This window comes from Arachis stenosperma, chromosome 10, assembly GCF_014773155.1.
Source record: "Arachis stenosperma cultivar V10309 chromosome 10, arast.V10309.gnm1.PFL2, whole genome shotgun sequence".
NCBI lineage: Eukaryota > Viridiplantae > Streptophyta > Magnoliopsida > Fabales > Fabaceae > Arachis > Arachis stenosperma.
In genome coordinates this window covers 99,327,454-99,343,793 of record NC_080386.1, presented here as the reverse complement: position 1 = coordinate 99,343,793, position 16,340 = coordinate 99,327,454, and the positions used below count along the sequence as shown (strand labels likewise).

The following is a 16,340-nucleotide window of genomic DNA, read 5'->3' as shown; positions in this document are numbered from 1 at the left end:
CTTGTTCTGAGCCAAAATGGCATTCAGAGTATCAATCTCAAGAACTCCTTTCTTCTGACTTGTCCCATTGTTCACAGGATTTCTTTCAGAAGTGTACATGAATTGGTTATTTGCAACCATTTCAATGAGCTCTTGAGCCTCTGTAGGCGTCTTCTTCAGATGAAGAGATCCTCCAGCAGAGCTATCCAAAGACATCTTGGATAGTTCAGAGAGACCATCATAGAAAATACCTATGATGCTCCATTCAGAAAGTATGTCAGATGGACATTTTCTGATTAATTGTTTGTATCTTTCCCAAGCTTCATAGAGGGATTCTCCATCCTTCTGTCTGAAGGTTTGGGCTTCCACTCTAAGCTTACTCAATTTTTGAGGTGGAAAGAACTTTGCCAAGAAGGCATTGACTAGCTTTTCCCAAGAGTCCAGGCTTTCTTTAGGTTGAGAGTCCAACCATGTCCTAGCTCTGTCTCTTACAGCAAAAGGGAATAGCATCAGTCTGTAGACCTCAGGGTCAACCCCATTAGTCTTGACTGTGTCACAGATTTGCAAGAATTCAGCTAAGAACTGATGAGGATCTTCCATTGGAAGTCCATGGAACTTGCAATTCTGTTGCATTAGAGAAACTAATTGAGGCTTAAGCTCAAAGTTGTTTGCTCCAATGGCAGGGATAGAGATGCTTCTCCCGTAGAAGTCGGGAGTAGGTGCAGTAAAGTCACCCAGCACCTTCCTTGCATTGTTGGCATTGTTGTTGTTTTCGGCTGCCATGTGTTCTTCTTCTTTGAAGAATTCGGTTAGGTCCTCTACAGAGAGTTGTGCTTTGGCTTCTCTTAGCTTTCTCTTCAAGGTCCTTTCAGGTTCAGGATCAGCCTCAACAAGAATGCCTTTGTCCTTGCTCCTGCTCATAAGAAAGAGAAGGGAACAAGAAAATGTGGAATCCTCTATGTCACAGTATAGAGATTCCTTTAGGTGTCAGAGGAAAAGAAAAGTAGAAGACAGAAGTAGAAAATTCGAACTTATCAAAGAAGATGGAGTTCGAATTTTGCATTAAGGAATAGTGTTAGTCCATAAACAGAAGGATGTGAGAAGAGGGGAAGAGAATTTTCGAAAATTAATTAAAAAGATTTTAAAAACATTTTGAAAAATACTAATTGATTTTCGAAAACAAAAGTGGGAAAGAAGTAAAGTGATTTTTTGAAAAAGATTTTGAAATTAGAAATTAAAAAGATTTGATTGAAAACTATTTTGAAAAAGATGTGGTTGAGAAGATATGATTGGTTTTTAAAAGATGTGATTAAAAAGATATGATTTGAAAACAATTTTAAAAAGATTTGATTTTAAAAAAAAATATTAATGACTTGCCTAACAAGAAAAGATATGATTCAAACATTAAACCTTTCTCAACAGAAAAGGCAACAAATTTAAGATGTTCAATCAAATCATTAATTGTTAGTAAGTATCTTTGAAAAAGGAAAGAAATTAATTTTGAAAACATTTTGTTGAAAAGATTTGATTTGAAAAAGATTTGATTTTGAAAAACTTTGAAAACTTGAAAAAAATTGATTTTGAAAACAAAATCCTCCCCCTTGTGCCATCCTGGCGTTAAACGCCCAGAATGGTGCACATTCTGGCGTTTAACGCCCAAAACTATACCCTTTTGGGCGTTAAACGCCCAACCAGGTACCCTGGCTGGCGTTTAAACGCCAGTCTGTCTTCTTCACTGGGCATTTTTGAATGCCCAGCTTTTTCTGTATAATTCCTCTGCAGTATGTTCTGAATCTTCAATTCTCTGTATTATTGACTTGAGAAGACACAAATTAAAAATATTTTTGGATTTTTAATAATCAAAATGCAACTAAAATCAAATAACAATGCATGCAAGACACCAAACTTAGCAGTTTGTATACTACTGACACTAACAAGATGAGAATGCATATGAGAAACAACAAAATACTCAGTCAATAGAATTCAAAGATCAAAACAAGAAAATCATCAAGACAACTTGAATTAATGAGACACATGCATAAATTCGAAAAATGCAAGAAGAACAGAAACATGCAATTGACCCCAAACTTAAAAATGAGACACTAACTTAAACAAAAATATTTGGTTTTTATGACTTTGTAATTTTTTTGGTTTTTTTCGAAATTTAAGTAGAAAAGAAAATAAAGATATCAAAATTCTTAATGAGAATTCCAGGAATCATGCAATGTTAGTCTAAAGCTTTAGTCTAAAGGAATTAGACATAGCTAGCCAAGCTCAGCAGGACATTGCATTCAAGAGCTAAATTGATGAAGATCAATCAGCTTTGGTGATGATAAGACATCACCTTGAAACACTAGAATTCATTCTTAAGACTCTGAAAAAAAAATACCTAATCTAAGCAACAAGATGAACCGTCAGTTGTCCATACTCGAACAATCCCCGGCAACGGCGCCAAAACTTGGTGCGGGAAATTGTGATCACTACTTTTCACAGAACAATCCCCGTAATGGCTCCAAAGACTTGGTGCTCAATACCATGCATAAACACAACTTCGCACAACTAACCAGCAAGTGCACTGGGTCGTCCAGTAATAAACCTTACGCGAGTAAGGTCGATCCCACGGAGATTGTTGTATGAAGCAAGCTATGGTCACCTTGTAAATCTCAGTCAGGCAGACTCAAATGGGTATAGTGATAAACGAATAAAGCATAAAGATAAAGATAGAGATACTTATGTATATCATTGATGAGAGAGCTTCAGAAGCGTATGAAGATGCCTTCCCTTCCGTCTCTCTGCTTCCTACAGTCTTCATCCAATCCTTCTTACTCCTTTCCATGCAAGCTCATGTAGGGTTTCACCGTTGTCAGTAGCTACCTCCCATCCTCTCAGTGAAAACGTTCCTATGCTCTGTCACAGCAGGGTATCAGCTTCGTTTCTCGGTCAGGCGGAATAAAATCCATCGATTCTTTTGCGTCTGTCACTAACGCCCCGCCTGCTAGGAGTTTTGAAGCACGTCACAGTCATTCAATCATTGAATCCTACTCAGAATACCACAGACAAGGTTAGACCTTCCGGATTCTCTTGAATGCCGCCTCAGTTCTCGCCTATACCACGAAGACTCTGATCTCACGGAATGGCTGGCTCGTTTGTCAGGCGAGCACTCGGTTGTCAGGCGATCACCATGCATCGTGTATCAGGATCCAAGAGATATTCACTAAGCCTCGTATGCTTGTAGAACAAGAGTGGTTGTCAGTCACTTTGTTCATAAGTGAGTGTCACGGATCATCACATTCATCAAGTTGAAGAACAGTGATATCTTGGAACAAGAACAAGCGGAATTGAATAGAAGAACAATAGTAATTGCATTAATACTCGAGGTGCAGCAGAGCTCCACACCTTAATCTATGGTATGTAAAACTCCACCGTTGAAAATACATAAGACAAGAGTGATCATTGGCTTCGGTCCCCAAAGAGGGCACCATAAGAACCAAGATGAAAATACAATAGTAAAAGGTCCTACTTATAGAAAACTAGTAGCCTAGGGTGTACAGAGATGAGTAAATGTCATAAAAATCCACTTCCGGGCCCACTTGGTGTGTGCTTGGGCTGAGCAATGAAGCATTTTCGTGTAGAGACTCTTCTTGGAGTTAAACGCCAGCTTTTATGCCAGTTTGGGCGTTTAACTCCCATTTAGGTGCCAGTTCCGGCGTTTAACGCTGGGATTTCTGAGGGTGACTTTGAACGCCGGTTTGGGCCATCAAATCTTGGACAAAGTATGGACTATCATATATTGCTGGAAAGCCCAGGATGTCTACTATCCAACGCCGTTGGGAGCGCGCCAATTGGGCTTCTGTAGCTCCAGAAAATCCACTTCGAGTGCAGGGAGGTCAGAATCCAACAGCATCTGCAGTCCTTTTGAGTCTCTGGATCAGATTTTTGCTCAGATCCCTCAATTTTAGCCAGAAAATACCTGAAATCACAGAAAAACACACAAACTCATAGTAAAGTCCAGAAAAGTGAATTTTAACTAAAAACTAATAAAAATATAATAAAAACTAACTAGATCATACTAAAAACATACTAAAAACAATGCCAAAAAGCGTACAAATTATCCGCTCATCAAAGTCCTAACCAACCCCATGCAACAAGTCAGAATCTTAATGGTTCAAGAGTTCTATGCCAATGCATGGATCACTAGGAACCATGATCAAAGTATGAACCCGAGTCCAAAGAATTATCTCACAATGGTTCGGGGGATATACTTAGATTTTAGTCCGGAGAATGTGAGATTGGCATTCCACTTGCCCATGATGCAAGGAGATGAACGCCCCTACACTAGAAGGGTCAACTTTAATCAAAGGTTGGACCAAGTCCTTACGGACATATGTGTGGAAGGAGCTCAATGGAAGAGAGACTCCAAAGGCAAGCCAGTCCAACTAAGAAGACTGGACCTCAAGCCTGTGGCTAGAGGATGGTTGGAGTTCATTCAACGCTCCATCATTCCCACTAGCAACCGATCTGAAGTTACTGTGGATCGGGCCATCATGATTCATAGCATCATGATTGGAGAGGAAGTAGAAGTTCATGAGGTCATCTCCAATGAAATCTACAAAATAGCCGAAAAGCCCTCCACCATGGCAAGGCTAGCTTTTCCTCACCTTATTTGCCATTTATGTTACTCAGCTGGAGTTATCATAGAAGGAGACATCTCCATTGAAGAAGATAAGCCCATCACCAAGAAAAGGATGGAGCAAGCAAGAGAGACCCTTCACGGTTCTCAAGAGATGCATGAGGAAGCTCATCATCAAGAAATCCCTGAGATGCCTCAAGGGATGCACTTTCCTCCCAACAACTATTGGGAACAACTCAACACTTCCTTAGAAGATTTGAGCCACAATGTGGAACAATTAAAGGTGGAACATCATGAGCACTCCATCATTCTCCAAGAAATAAGAGAAGATCAAAGAGCAATGAGGGAGGAGCAACAAAGGCAAGGAAGGGACATAGAAGAGCTTAAGGACATTGTTGGTCCTTCAAGAAGAAGATGCCACTAAGGTGGATTCATTCCTTGTTCTTATTTCTTTCTGTTTTTCGGTTCCCATGTTATGTTTATCTATGCTTTGTGTCTCTACTTCATGATCATTAGTATGTAGTAACCATGTCTTAAAGCTATGAATAAAATCCATTAATCCTTCACCTCTCTTAAATGAAATATGCTTTAATTCAAAAGAACAAGAAGTACATGAATTTCGAAAATTGTCCTTGAAATTTAATTTAATTATATTGATGTAGTGACAATACTTTTGTTTTCTGAATGAATGCTTAAACAGTGCATATTTTTTATCTTGTTGTTTATGAATGTTAAAATTGTTGGCTCTTGAAATAATGATGAACAAGGAGAAATGTTATTGATGATCTGAAAAATCATAAAATTGATTCTTGAAGCAAGAAAAAGCAGTGAAAAAGCAAAGGCTTGTGAAAAAAAAAAGCAAGCAGAAAAAGCCAATAGCCCTTAAAACCAAAAGGCAAGGGTAAAAAGGATCCAAGGCTTTGAGCATCAATGGATAGGAGGGCCCAAGGAAATAAAATCCAGGCCTAAGCGGCTAAATCAAGCTGTCCCTAACCATGTGCTTGTGTCATGAAGGTCCAAGTGAAAAGCTTGAGACTGAGTGGTTAATGTCGTGATCCAAAGCAAAGAGTGTGCTTAAGAGCTCTGGACACCACTAACTGGGGACTCTAGCAAAGCTGAGTCACAATCTGAAAAGGTTCACCCAGTTATGTGTCTGTGGCATTTATGTATCCGGTGGTAATACTGGAAAACAAAATGCTTAGGGCCATGGCCAAGACTCATTAGTAGCTGTGTTCAAGAATCAACATGCTTAACTAGGAAAGTCAATAACACTATCCGAAAATCTAAGTTCCTAGAGAAGCCAATCATTCTAAAACTTCAAAGGAAAAAGTGAGATACCAAAACTGTTCAGAAGCAAAAAGCTACAAGTCCCGCTCATCTAATTATAATTAATATTCATTGATATTTTGGAGTTTATAGTATATTCTCTTCTTTTTATCCTAATTGATTTTCAGTTGCTTGGGGACAAGCAACAATTTAAGTTTGGTGTTGTGATGAGCGGATAATTTATACGCTTTTTGGCATTGTTTTTAGGTAGTTTTTAGTAAGTTCAAGCTACTTTTAGGGATGTTTTCATTAGTTTTTATGTTAAATTCACATTTCTGGACTTTACTATGAGTTTGTGTATTTTTCTGTAATTTCAGGTAATTTCTGGCTTAAATTGAGGGACTTGAGCAAAACTCTGAAAAAGGCTGACAAAAGGACTGCTGATGCTGTTGGAATCTGACCTCCCTGCACTCGAAATGGATTTTCTGGAGCTAAAAAACTCCAAATGGCGCGCTCTGAACGGCTTTGGAAAGTAGACATCCAGAGCTTTCCAGCAATATATAATAGTCCATACTTTATTCGGAAATTGACGACGTAACTTGGTGTTGAACGCCAAGTACATGCTGCTGTCTGGAGTTAAACGCCAGAAACACGTCATGATCCGGAGTTGAACGCCCAAAACACGTTATAACTTGGAGTTCAACTCCAAGAAAAGCCTTAGCTCGTGGATAGATCAAGCTCAGCCCAAGCATACACCAAGTGGGTCCTGAAAGTGGATTTATGCATCAATTACTTACTCATGTAAACCCTAGTAGCTAGTCTAGTATAAATAGGATAATTTACTATTGTATTAAACATCTTTTGACAGTTTAATCTTTTGACTGTTTAATCTTTGATCATTCGATTTTTTGATCATTCAGGGGGGCTGGCCATTCGGCCATGCCTGAACCTTTCACTTATGTATTTTCAACGGTGGAGTTTCTGCACACCATAGATTAAGGGTGTGGAGCTCTGCTGTACCTCAAGTTTCAATACAATTATTATTACTTTCTATTCAATTCTCTTTTATTCTTATTCCAAGATATACGTTGCACAATATTTTGATGAATGTGATGATCTGTGACACTCATCATCATTCTCACCTATGAACGCGCGTGATTGACAACCACTTCCGTTCTACCTTAGGCCGGGCGCATATCTCTTAGATTCCCCAACAGAATCTTCGTGGTATAAGCTAGATAGATGGCGGCATTCATGGTGATCCGGAAAGTCTAACCTTGTCTGTGGTATTCCGAGTAGGATCCCGGGAATCCGGAAAGTCTAACCTTGTCTGTGGTATTCCGAGTAGGATTCCGGTATTGAATGACTGTGACGAGCTTCAAACTCGCGATTGCTGGGCGTGATGACAAACGCAAAAGAATCAAGGGATTCTACTCCAACCTGATTGAGAACCGACAGATGATTAGCCGTGCTGTGACAGAGCATTTGGACCATTTTCACTGAGCTCTTTTCCATTGAGCTCCTTCCACACATATGTCCATAAGGGGCGTGTATCTCCTTGCATCATGGGTAAGTTGAACGCCACCCTCACATTTTCCAGACTAAAATCTAAGTATTTCCCCCGAACCATTGTAAGATAATTCTTTGGATTCGGGTTCACACTTTGATCATGGTTCCTAGTGATTCATGCATTAGCATAGAACTCTTGAACCATTAAGATTCTGACTTGTTGCATGGGATTGGTTAAGACTTTCCAACCTCTTCTTTGGATTTCATGTCAGATCTCTGGATACTCATTTTTCTTGAGCTTGAAAGGGACCTCAGTGATCACCTTCTTCTTGGCCACAACATCATAGAAGTGGTCTTGATGGGCTTTGGAGATGAATCTTTCCATCTCCCATGACTCGGAGGTGGAAGCTTTTGTCTTCCCTTTTCTTTTTCTAGAGGATTCTCTGGCCTTGGGTGCCATCAATGGTTATGGAAAAACAAAAAGCTTATGCTTTTTCCACACCAAACTTAAAATATTGCTCGCCCTCGAGCAAGAGAAGAAAGAAGAGAAGAAGAAGAAGAAGAAAATATGGAGGAGAAGGGGAGGTATAGGTTTCGGCCAAGGTATAGAAGAGGGGGTTGTGTTGTGTGAAAATGAAGTAGAATGGTGGGGTATATATAGGGAGGGGGGAGAGGGCAGGTTTGGCCATTTAGGGTGGGTTTGGGTGGGAAAGATTTTTGAATTTTGAAGGTAGGTGGGGTGTGTGGGGAAGAGTGGATGGATGTGAGTGGTGAAGGGGGTAATTGGGAAGAGAGATTGAGGTGATTGGTGAAGGGTTTTTGGGAAAGTGTGTTATATGATTAATTAGGAGGTAAGGTGGGAATATGTTAGGTGGGGATCCTGTGGGGTCCACAGATCCTGAGATGATCCTGTGGGGTCCACCGATCCTGAGGTGTCAAGGATTTACATCCCTGCACCAATTAGGCATGTAAAATGCCTTAGCATATCATTCTGGAGTTTAAACGCCGAAGTGATGCACGTTCTGGGTGTTCAACGCCCATGTGTAGCATGTTTCTGGCGTTGAATGCCAGTTCCATGCTTGTTACTGGCGTTCAGCGCCAGCTTTCCTTAGGGCATATTCCTGGCGTTCAAACGCCAGGATGTTGCTTGTTTCTGGCGTTCAGCGCCAGATCCATGCTCTATTCTGGCGTTGAACGCCAGCCAGATGCACCTTACTAGCGTTTAAACGCCAGTAAGTCCTTCCTCCAGGGTTTGATTTTTCTTCTATTGTTTTTGATTTTAATATTTTTTTCATGACTCCACATGATCATGAACCTAATAAAACAAAAAAGAACAATGAAAATAAAATAAAATTAGATAAATAAAAATTGGGTTGCCTCCTAATAAGCACTTCTTTAATGTCAATAGCTTGACAGTGGGCTCTCATGGAGCCACACAGGTGATCAGGTCAATGTTGTATAGTCCCAACACCAAACTTAGAGTTTGGTTGTGGGGATTCAACACCAAACTTAGAGTTTGGTTGTAGCCTCCCAGCACCAAACTTAGAGTTTGATTGTGGGGGCTCTGTTTGACTCTGTATTGAGAGAAGCTCTGCATGCTTACTCTCCCTTGTTACAGAAGGATAGTCGTGTGCCTTAAACATAAGGTTGTCCCCATTCAATTGAAGGACTAATTCTCCTCTGTTAACATCTATCACAGCTTCTGCTGTGGCTAGGAAAGGTCTTCCAAGGATGATGCATTCATCCTCCTCCTTCCTAGTATCTAAGATTATGAAATCAGCAGGGATGTAAAGGCCTTCAACCTTTACTAACACGTCCTCTACTAATCCATAAGCTTATCTTACTGACTTGTCTGCCAATTGTAATGAGAATAAGGCAGGTTGTACCTCAATGATCTCTAGTTTCTCCATTACAGAGAGTGGCATAAGATTTATCCCTGACCCCAGGTCACACAGAGCTTTCTCAAAGGTCATGGTACCTATGGTACAAGGTATTAAGAATTTTCCAGGATTTTGTTTCTTTTGAGGTAAAGTTTGCTGAATCCAGGTATCTAGTTCACTAATGAGCAAGGGAGGTTCGCCTTCCCAAGTCTCATTACCAAACAACTTGGCATTCAATATCATGATAGCTCCTAAATATTGAGCAACTTGCTCTCCAGTTACATCTTCATCCTCTTCAGAGGAAGAATAGTCTTCAGAGCTCATGAATGGCAGAAAGAGATTTAATAGAATCTCTATGGTCTCTATATGAGCCTCAGATTCCTTTGGGTCCTCAATAGGAAACTCCTTCTTGTTTGAGAGACGTCCCATGAGGTCTTCCTCACTAGGATTTTCGTCCTTCTCCTCCCTTGTGCATTCGGCCATATTGATTACATCAATGGCCTTCCACTCTTCTCTTGGATTCTCTTCTGTATTGTTGGGAAGAATACTGGGAGGAGTTTCAATGACTTTCTTACTCAGCTGGCCCACTTGTGCCTCAAAATTTCTAATGGAGGATCTTGTCTCACTCATGAAACTTAAAGTGGCCTTTGACAGATCAGAGACTAAGTTTGCTAAATTAGAGGGGCTCTGCTCAGAATTCTCTGTCTGTTACTGAGAAGATGATGGAAAAGGCTTGTTATTGCTTAGCCTGTTTCTTCCACCATTATTAAAGCCTTGTTGAGGCTTTTGTTGATCCTTCCATGAGAAATTTGGATGATTTCTCCATGATGAATTATGGGTGTTTCCATAAGGTTCACCCATGTAATTTACCTCTGCTATTGTAGGGTTCTCAAGATCATAAGCTTCTTCAGAAGCTGCCTTTTTAGTACTATTGGGTACATTTTGCCATCCATTCAGACTTTGAGAAATCATGTTGACTTGCTGAGTCAACACTTTGTTCTGAGCCAATATGGCATTCAGAGTATCAATTTCAAGAACTCCTTTCCTCTGAGGCGTCCCATTATTCACGGAGTTTCTCTCAGAAGTGTACATGAATTGGTTATTTGAAACCATGTCAATAAGTTCTTGAGCTTCTGCAGGCGTTTTCTTTAAGTGAATGGATCCACCTGCAGAATGGTCCAATGACATTTTGGAAAACTCAGATAGACCATAATAGAATATATCTAATATGGTCCATTCTGAAAACATGTCAAAGGACACTTTTTGGTCATCTGCTTGTATCTTTCCCAAGCTTCATAGAGGGATTCACCATCTTTTTGCTTGAAGGTCTGAACATTCACTCTAAGCTTGCTCAGCTTTTGAGGAGGAAATAATTTATCCAAGAAGGCCGTGACCAGCTTATCCCAGGAGTCCAGGCTATCTTTAGGTTGTGAGTCCAACCATGTTCTAGCTTTGTCTCTTACAGCAAAAGGGAAAAGCATGAGCTTGTAGACTTCAGGATCTACTCCATTCGTCTTAACAGTCTCACAAATCTGCAAGAATTCAGTTAAAAACTGGTAAGGATCTTCAGATGGAAGTCCATGAAACTTGCAGTTCTGTTGCATTAGAGCAACTAATTGAGGTTTCAGCTCAAAATTGTTTGCTCCAATGGCCGGAATGGAGATGCTTCTTCCATCAAATTTGGACGTTGGTTTAGTGAAACCACCTAGCATTCTCCTTGCATTATTGTTGTTGGGTTCGGCTGCCATCTCCTTCTCTTGTTCGAAAATTTCAGAAAGGTTGTCTCTGGATTGTTGTAATTTAGCTTCTCTTAGTTTCCTCTTCAGAGTCCTTTCAGGTTCAGGATCAGCTTCAACAAGAGTGTCTTTTTCCTTGTTCCTGCTCATATGAAAGAGAAGAGAAAAAGAAAAGGAAGAAGAATCCTCTATATTTGGACAAAGAGGATCCTTATTATTAGTAGAAGAAGAAAGGAATAAAAGTGGAGAATCCAATCACAAGGGTGAGGATAGAGGCAGTGATTGGGGATGAAGAGAGGTGAAGAGAAGTGTTAGTAAATAAATAAATAAATAGAAGAAGAGAAGAGAGGGAGAATTCGAAAATAATTTTGAAGAAATAGTTAATGATTTTCGAAAATTAAAGATAAGATATAATTAAAATTAAAATTTAAAATAATTAGTTAATTTAAAAAGAATTTTGAAAAAGGGATGAGATATTTTCGAAAATTAGAGAGGGAAAAGTAGTTAGGTGGTTTTGGAAAAGATAAGAAACAAACAAAAAGTCAAATAGTTAGTTGAAAAAGATATTAAAGTTAAATTTGAAAAGATAAGAAGATAAGAAGTTAGATAAGATATTTTGAAATCAAATATTTGAAAAAGATAACATTTTGAAAAAGATATGATAAAAAGATAAGATGAAAAAGATTTAAATTTTTAAAATTAAAATTAATTACTTAACTAACAAGAAACTAAAAGATATGATTCTAGAATTTAAAGATTGAACCTTTCTTAACAAGAAAGTAACAAACTTCAAATTTTTGAATCAATCACATTAATTGTTAGTGTAATTTCGAAAATTTGAAATAAAATTAAGAAAAAGATTTTGAAAATAAATTTAAAATTTTCGAAATTAATAAGATAAAAATGAAAAAGATTTGATTTTTGAAAAAGTTTTGAAAAGATAGGATTTTTGAAATTGAAAATTTGACTTGACTTGTAAAAAACAACTATTTTTCAAAATTTTTTGACCAAGTCAACCCAAAATTTCGAAAATTTGGAGGGAAATAAGGAAAAGATATTTTTTTGATTTTTGAATTTTTAATGAGGAGAGAGAAAAACACAAACATGACCCAAAACATGAAAATTTTGGATCAAAACACATGATGCATGCAAGAACACTATGAATGTCAAGATGAACATCAAGAACACTTTGAAGATTATGATGAACATCAAGAACATATTTTTAAAAAATTTTTGATGCAAAGAAAACATGCAAGACACCAAACTTAGAATTCTTTAATGCATGGACACTATGAATGCAAAAATGCATATGAAAAACAACATACAACACAAAACAAGAAAACATCAAGATCAAACAAGAAGACTTGTCAAGAACAACTTGAAGATCATGAAGAACACCATGAATGCATGAATTTTTGAAAAATGCAAGCAAAATTTTTAAAGCATGCAATTGACACCAAACTTAAAAATTGACTCAAGACTCAAACAAGAAACACAAAATATTTTTGGTTTTTATGATTTTATGATTTTTTTGTATTTTTATTATTTTTTTTCAAAAATTATATTTTTGAAAAACGAAAATAAAGAAAAAAAATTTTTGAAAGATTTTTGAAAACTTTTTTGAAAGGAAAATAAAAAGAAAATTACCTAATCTGAGCAACAAGATGAACCGTCAGTTGTCCATACTCGAACAATCCCCGGCAACGGCGCTAAAAAACTTGGTGGACGAAATTGTGATCATCAATAATGGCTCCAAAGGCTTGGTGCTCTCAAATGTGAATCACACTTTGTCACAACTCCGCACAACTAACCAGCAAGTGTACTGGGTCGTCCAAGTAATACCTTACGTGAGTAAGGGTCGATCCCACAGAGATTGTTGGTATGAAGCAAGCTATGGTCATCTTGTAAATCTCAGTCAGGCGGATAATAATTGGTTATGGGAAATATAAAGAGATACTTGCTTAAATAATAAAGGATAGAAATACTTATGTAAATTAATGGTGGGAATTTCAGAGAAGCGTATGGAGGTGCTTGTCCCTGTTGAATCTCTGCTTTCCTACTGCTTTCATCCAATCCTTCTTACTCCTTTCCATGGCAAGCTATATGTAGGGCATCACCGTTGTCAATGGCTACATCCCATCCTCTCAGTGAAAAAGGTCCAAATGCTCTGTCACAGCACGGCTAATCATCTGTCGGTTCTCAATCAAGTTGGAATAGAATCCAGTGATTCTTTTGCGACTGTCACTAACGCCTAGCCTTCAGGAGTTTGAAGCTCGTGACAGTCATTCAATCCCAGAATCCTACTCAGAATACCACAGACAAGGTTAGACTTTCCGGATTCCCATGAATGCCGCCATCAATTCTAGCTTATACCAAGAAAATTCTGATCAAGGAATCCAAGAGATATGCGCCTGGCCTAAGGTAGAACGGAAGTGGTTGTCAATCACACGCGTTCATAGGTGAGAATGATGATGAGTGTCACGGATCATCACCTTTATCAAGTTGAAGTGCAACGAATATCTTAGAACAGGAATAAATCGAATTGGATAGAAAATAATAGTAATTGCATTGAAACTTGAGGTACAGCAGAGCTCCACACCCTTAATCTATAGTGTGTAGAAACTCCACCGTTGAAAATACATAAGTGAAAAGTCCAGGCATGGCCGAATGGCCAGCCCCCATGATCTGAGAACTAAACGTCCCAAGATGACTAATACACTAGTAAAAAGTTCTATTTATACTAAACTAGCTACTAGGGTTTACAGGAGTAAGTAATTGATGCATAAATCCACTTCCGGGGCCCACTTGGTGTGTGCTTGGGCTGAGCTTGATCTATCCACGAGCTGAGGCTTCTCTTGGAGTTGAACGCCAAGTTGTAACGTGTTTTGGGCGTTCAACTCTGGTTCGTGACGTGTTTCTGGCGTTTGACTCCAGAATGCAGCATGGAACTGGCGTTGAGCGCCAGTTTACGTCATCTAATCACGAATAAAGTATAGACTATTACATATTGCTGGAAAGCTCTGGATGTCTACTTTACAACGCCATTAAGAGCGCGCCATTTGGAGTTCTGTAGCTCTAGAAAATCCATTTCGAGTACAGGGAGGTTAGATTCCAACAGCATCAGCAGTCCTTTGTCAGCCTCTTATCAGAGTTTTGCTCAGGTCCCTCAATTTCAGCCAGAAAATACCTGAAATCACAGAAAAACACACAAACTCATAGTAAAGTCCAAAAATGTGAATTTAGCATAAAAACTAATGAAAACATCCCTAAAAGTAACTAGATCATACTAAAAACTACCAAAAAGCGTATAAATTATCTGCTCATCAAGCAGCCATGAAGATCCACAAAAGTGCTTCAAAAGCAATCAATAAAAAGATATTAGGAGATAATATCTATGTATTTACAATCTTAAAAAACAAAAGACTTCACAAGTAATTTAACACTAAACTAGAATAATAACTACTACTTTTCAAACTAAGGAACCTAGGAAGTTAACAGCCAAACTGGAGGAGCACTAGGTGAATTTGAGCTAGGAAAAAGCTTATAGAAGGCAGAATCAAGGCAAATTCAAAATAAAATATATGAATAAAAGAAACAAAAATAAGAATAAAAGCACATAAACTATTACTCATGTGTTTTTATGCCCGAAATAACAGCATTTTACTTTGATAATTCCTATAGTCCAAACCATGAAACCTATATACATTAGCATTCACAGGAAATAGAAATCTACAACTTCACACTTCTGTGACTGTTATCAAATTAAGTAATGAACACCCTTATACCTCTCTATGAACATCCTTATATCTCTCAATGAAATAATGTCATTCTCCATTGAAAAGTGAATTACAGCTGTAGGGTGACAAAACAGACCTTTAGAGCTTCACCATGGAAAACTAGACTTTCATTTTCTCGCAAAGCTCGATTCAACAACTTGGAAAAGTCAAAGTTCCAAATCCAAATAAAAACAAAACAAAAATTAAATATAGTTAAAGCTCCAAATCGAATGAAGCAAAGCAAACATGTTTGAAGTCTGCATTATTATTTTATTTCAAGTTTTGTTCATTTTAACTTCAATTACACAATAAACTAGTTAGCTATAGTAATAATAAACTTTCCTATTCAATTCAATCCTATATGCTACCTTTATATCTCTTACCTATTATTAGGATAAGAAATAATGATTTACTTTTAAAAATTAAAATAAAAGTACAAAAGAATTATTACACACAACAGCAGAGGATTAATTGAACATATAAATTAGGAATATATGTAACACCTTATTCTTTCTCGTAATAAGATTTTACGTTTTCATGACTCAAACTATATTGCAAGACAAATATTAAGTTTACAAACAAATGAATAAAAATTTCATGATTACACAAACCCTAAAATTGAAACTTAACATACAATAAGATAGAGACTCAAAGGAATAAGCATAAAGGTTTACCTTGATTTCCTTAGATGGATGAAGCATTTCGTCGAACAGGTCGGATGCATAAAGACACAAATGCAAAAGTTAAACCATAATTGTTTCACTTAGCTGCTCTGTTCGTGATGGAGAAATAGAGGAGCAGAGGAGCAATGAGCAACGAGCAACAAGTTTGGCCACTAGAGAGAAACAGAGGAGTAGCAACAACCGTCGGCTACGGCAACAACAACAACAAAATCCTGCTGAATTTCAGAATTAGCAAAAATATAAAATGGAAAACAAAAAATCGAAAACATAAAGGGAGAAGATCTACCGGTGGCGGTGTGGTGTTGCAGCGACAACGTCGTTCGCGAAGAGGCGGTTTTTCTCGATCTCAGAGGTTTGGGCGTTGCTACCAGATCTAGACATCAGCTATGTCTTCTCTTCTGAACCTTTGTTTCTGAATCAAAACTAGGTAAACTCTAATTTCTGAATTTGTAGTTATAAAATTACGAAAAATTAAGCTAGGTTGGAAGAGAAAAGGATTCAGATTGTGAATCAGACTAAGATGAAAAGTGAGAAGAAATTCGTGCGATGAAGATGGAATGATCGGTGCGTGGTTCTCCGAGTCCAGAGAAAATGAGGCAATAAGAGAGTAGTTTGAGTGAGGGAAAGCAGTGAGGTGATGAGAGGGGGGAGACGTTTCACAGTTTCAGGTTCAGTTGTTTTTATTATTTTATAATTTTAGTATTTTTTTAGTGGCAATAGTTTAAATGGCCATTATAGGCTGTAGTATTAATGGTAAATATATAATTGCCACTAAAAAATTATTTTAAAAAGAGAAATTGTGGCAATAATACTATTGCCACTAAAAATTTGTCGCTAAAGATCATTTTTTCTGTAGTGTTATTTGATGATGTTATTGGGAA

At 37.9% G+C, this 16,340-nt stretch overlaps 1 protein-coding gene and 1 non-coding gene across 2 annotated transcripts in view; one reads left to right on the top strand and one right to left on the bottom strand.

The window, feature by feature from the left end:
• LOC130957393 (D-2-hydroxyglutarate dehydrogenase, mitochondrial-like) overlaps positions 1-15,840 on the bottom strand; it is a 51,129-nt gene extending 35,289 nt beyond the window's left edge. The window contains exon 1 of the mRNA XM_057884253.1: positions 15,746-15,840. Within this exon, the coding sequence (XP_057740236.1) occupies positions 15,746-15,840 (95 nt within the window). The remainder of the gene's footprint in view (positions 1-15,745) is intronic.
• Positions 10,511-10,613, top strand: LOC130959292 (small nucleolar RNA R71). The gene has a single exon (XR_009078384.1). It is a non-coding gene; the product is annotated as a small nucleolar RNA R71 (small nucleolar RNA).
• Positions 15,841-16,340: the final 500 nt, after the last annotated feature.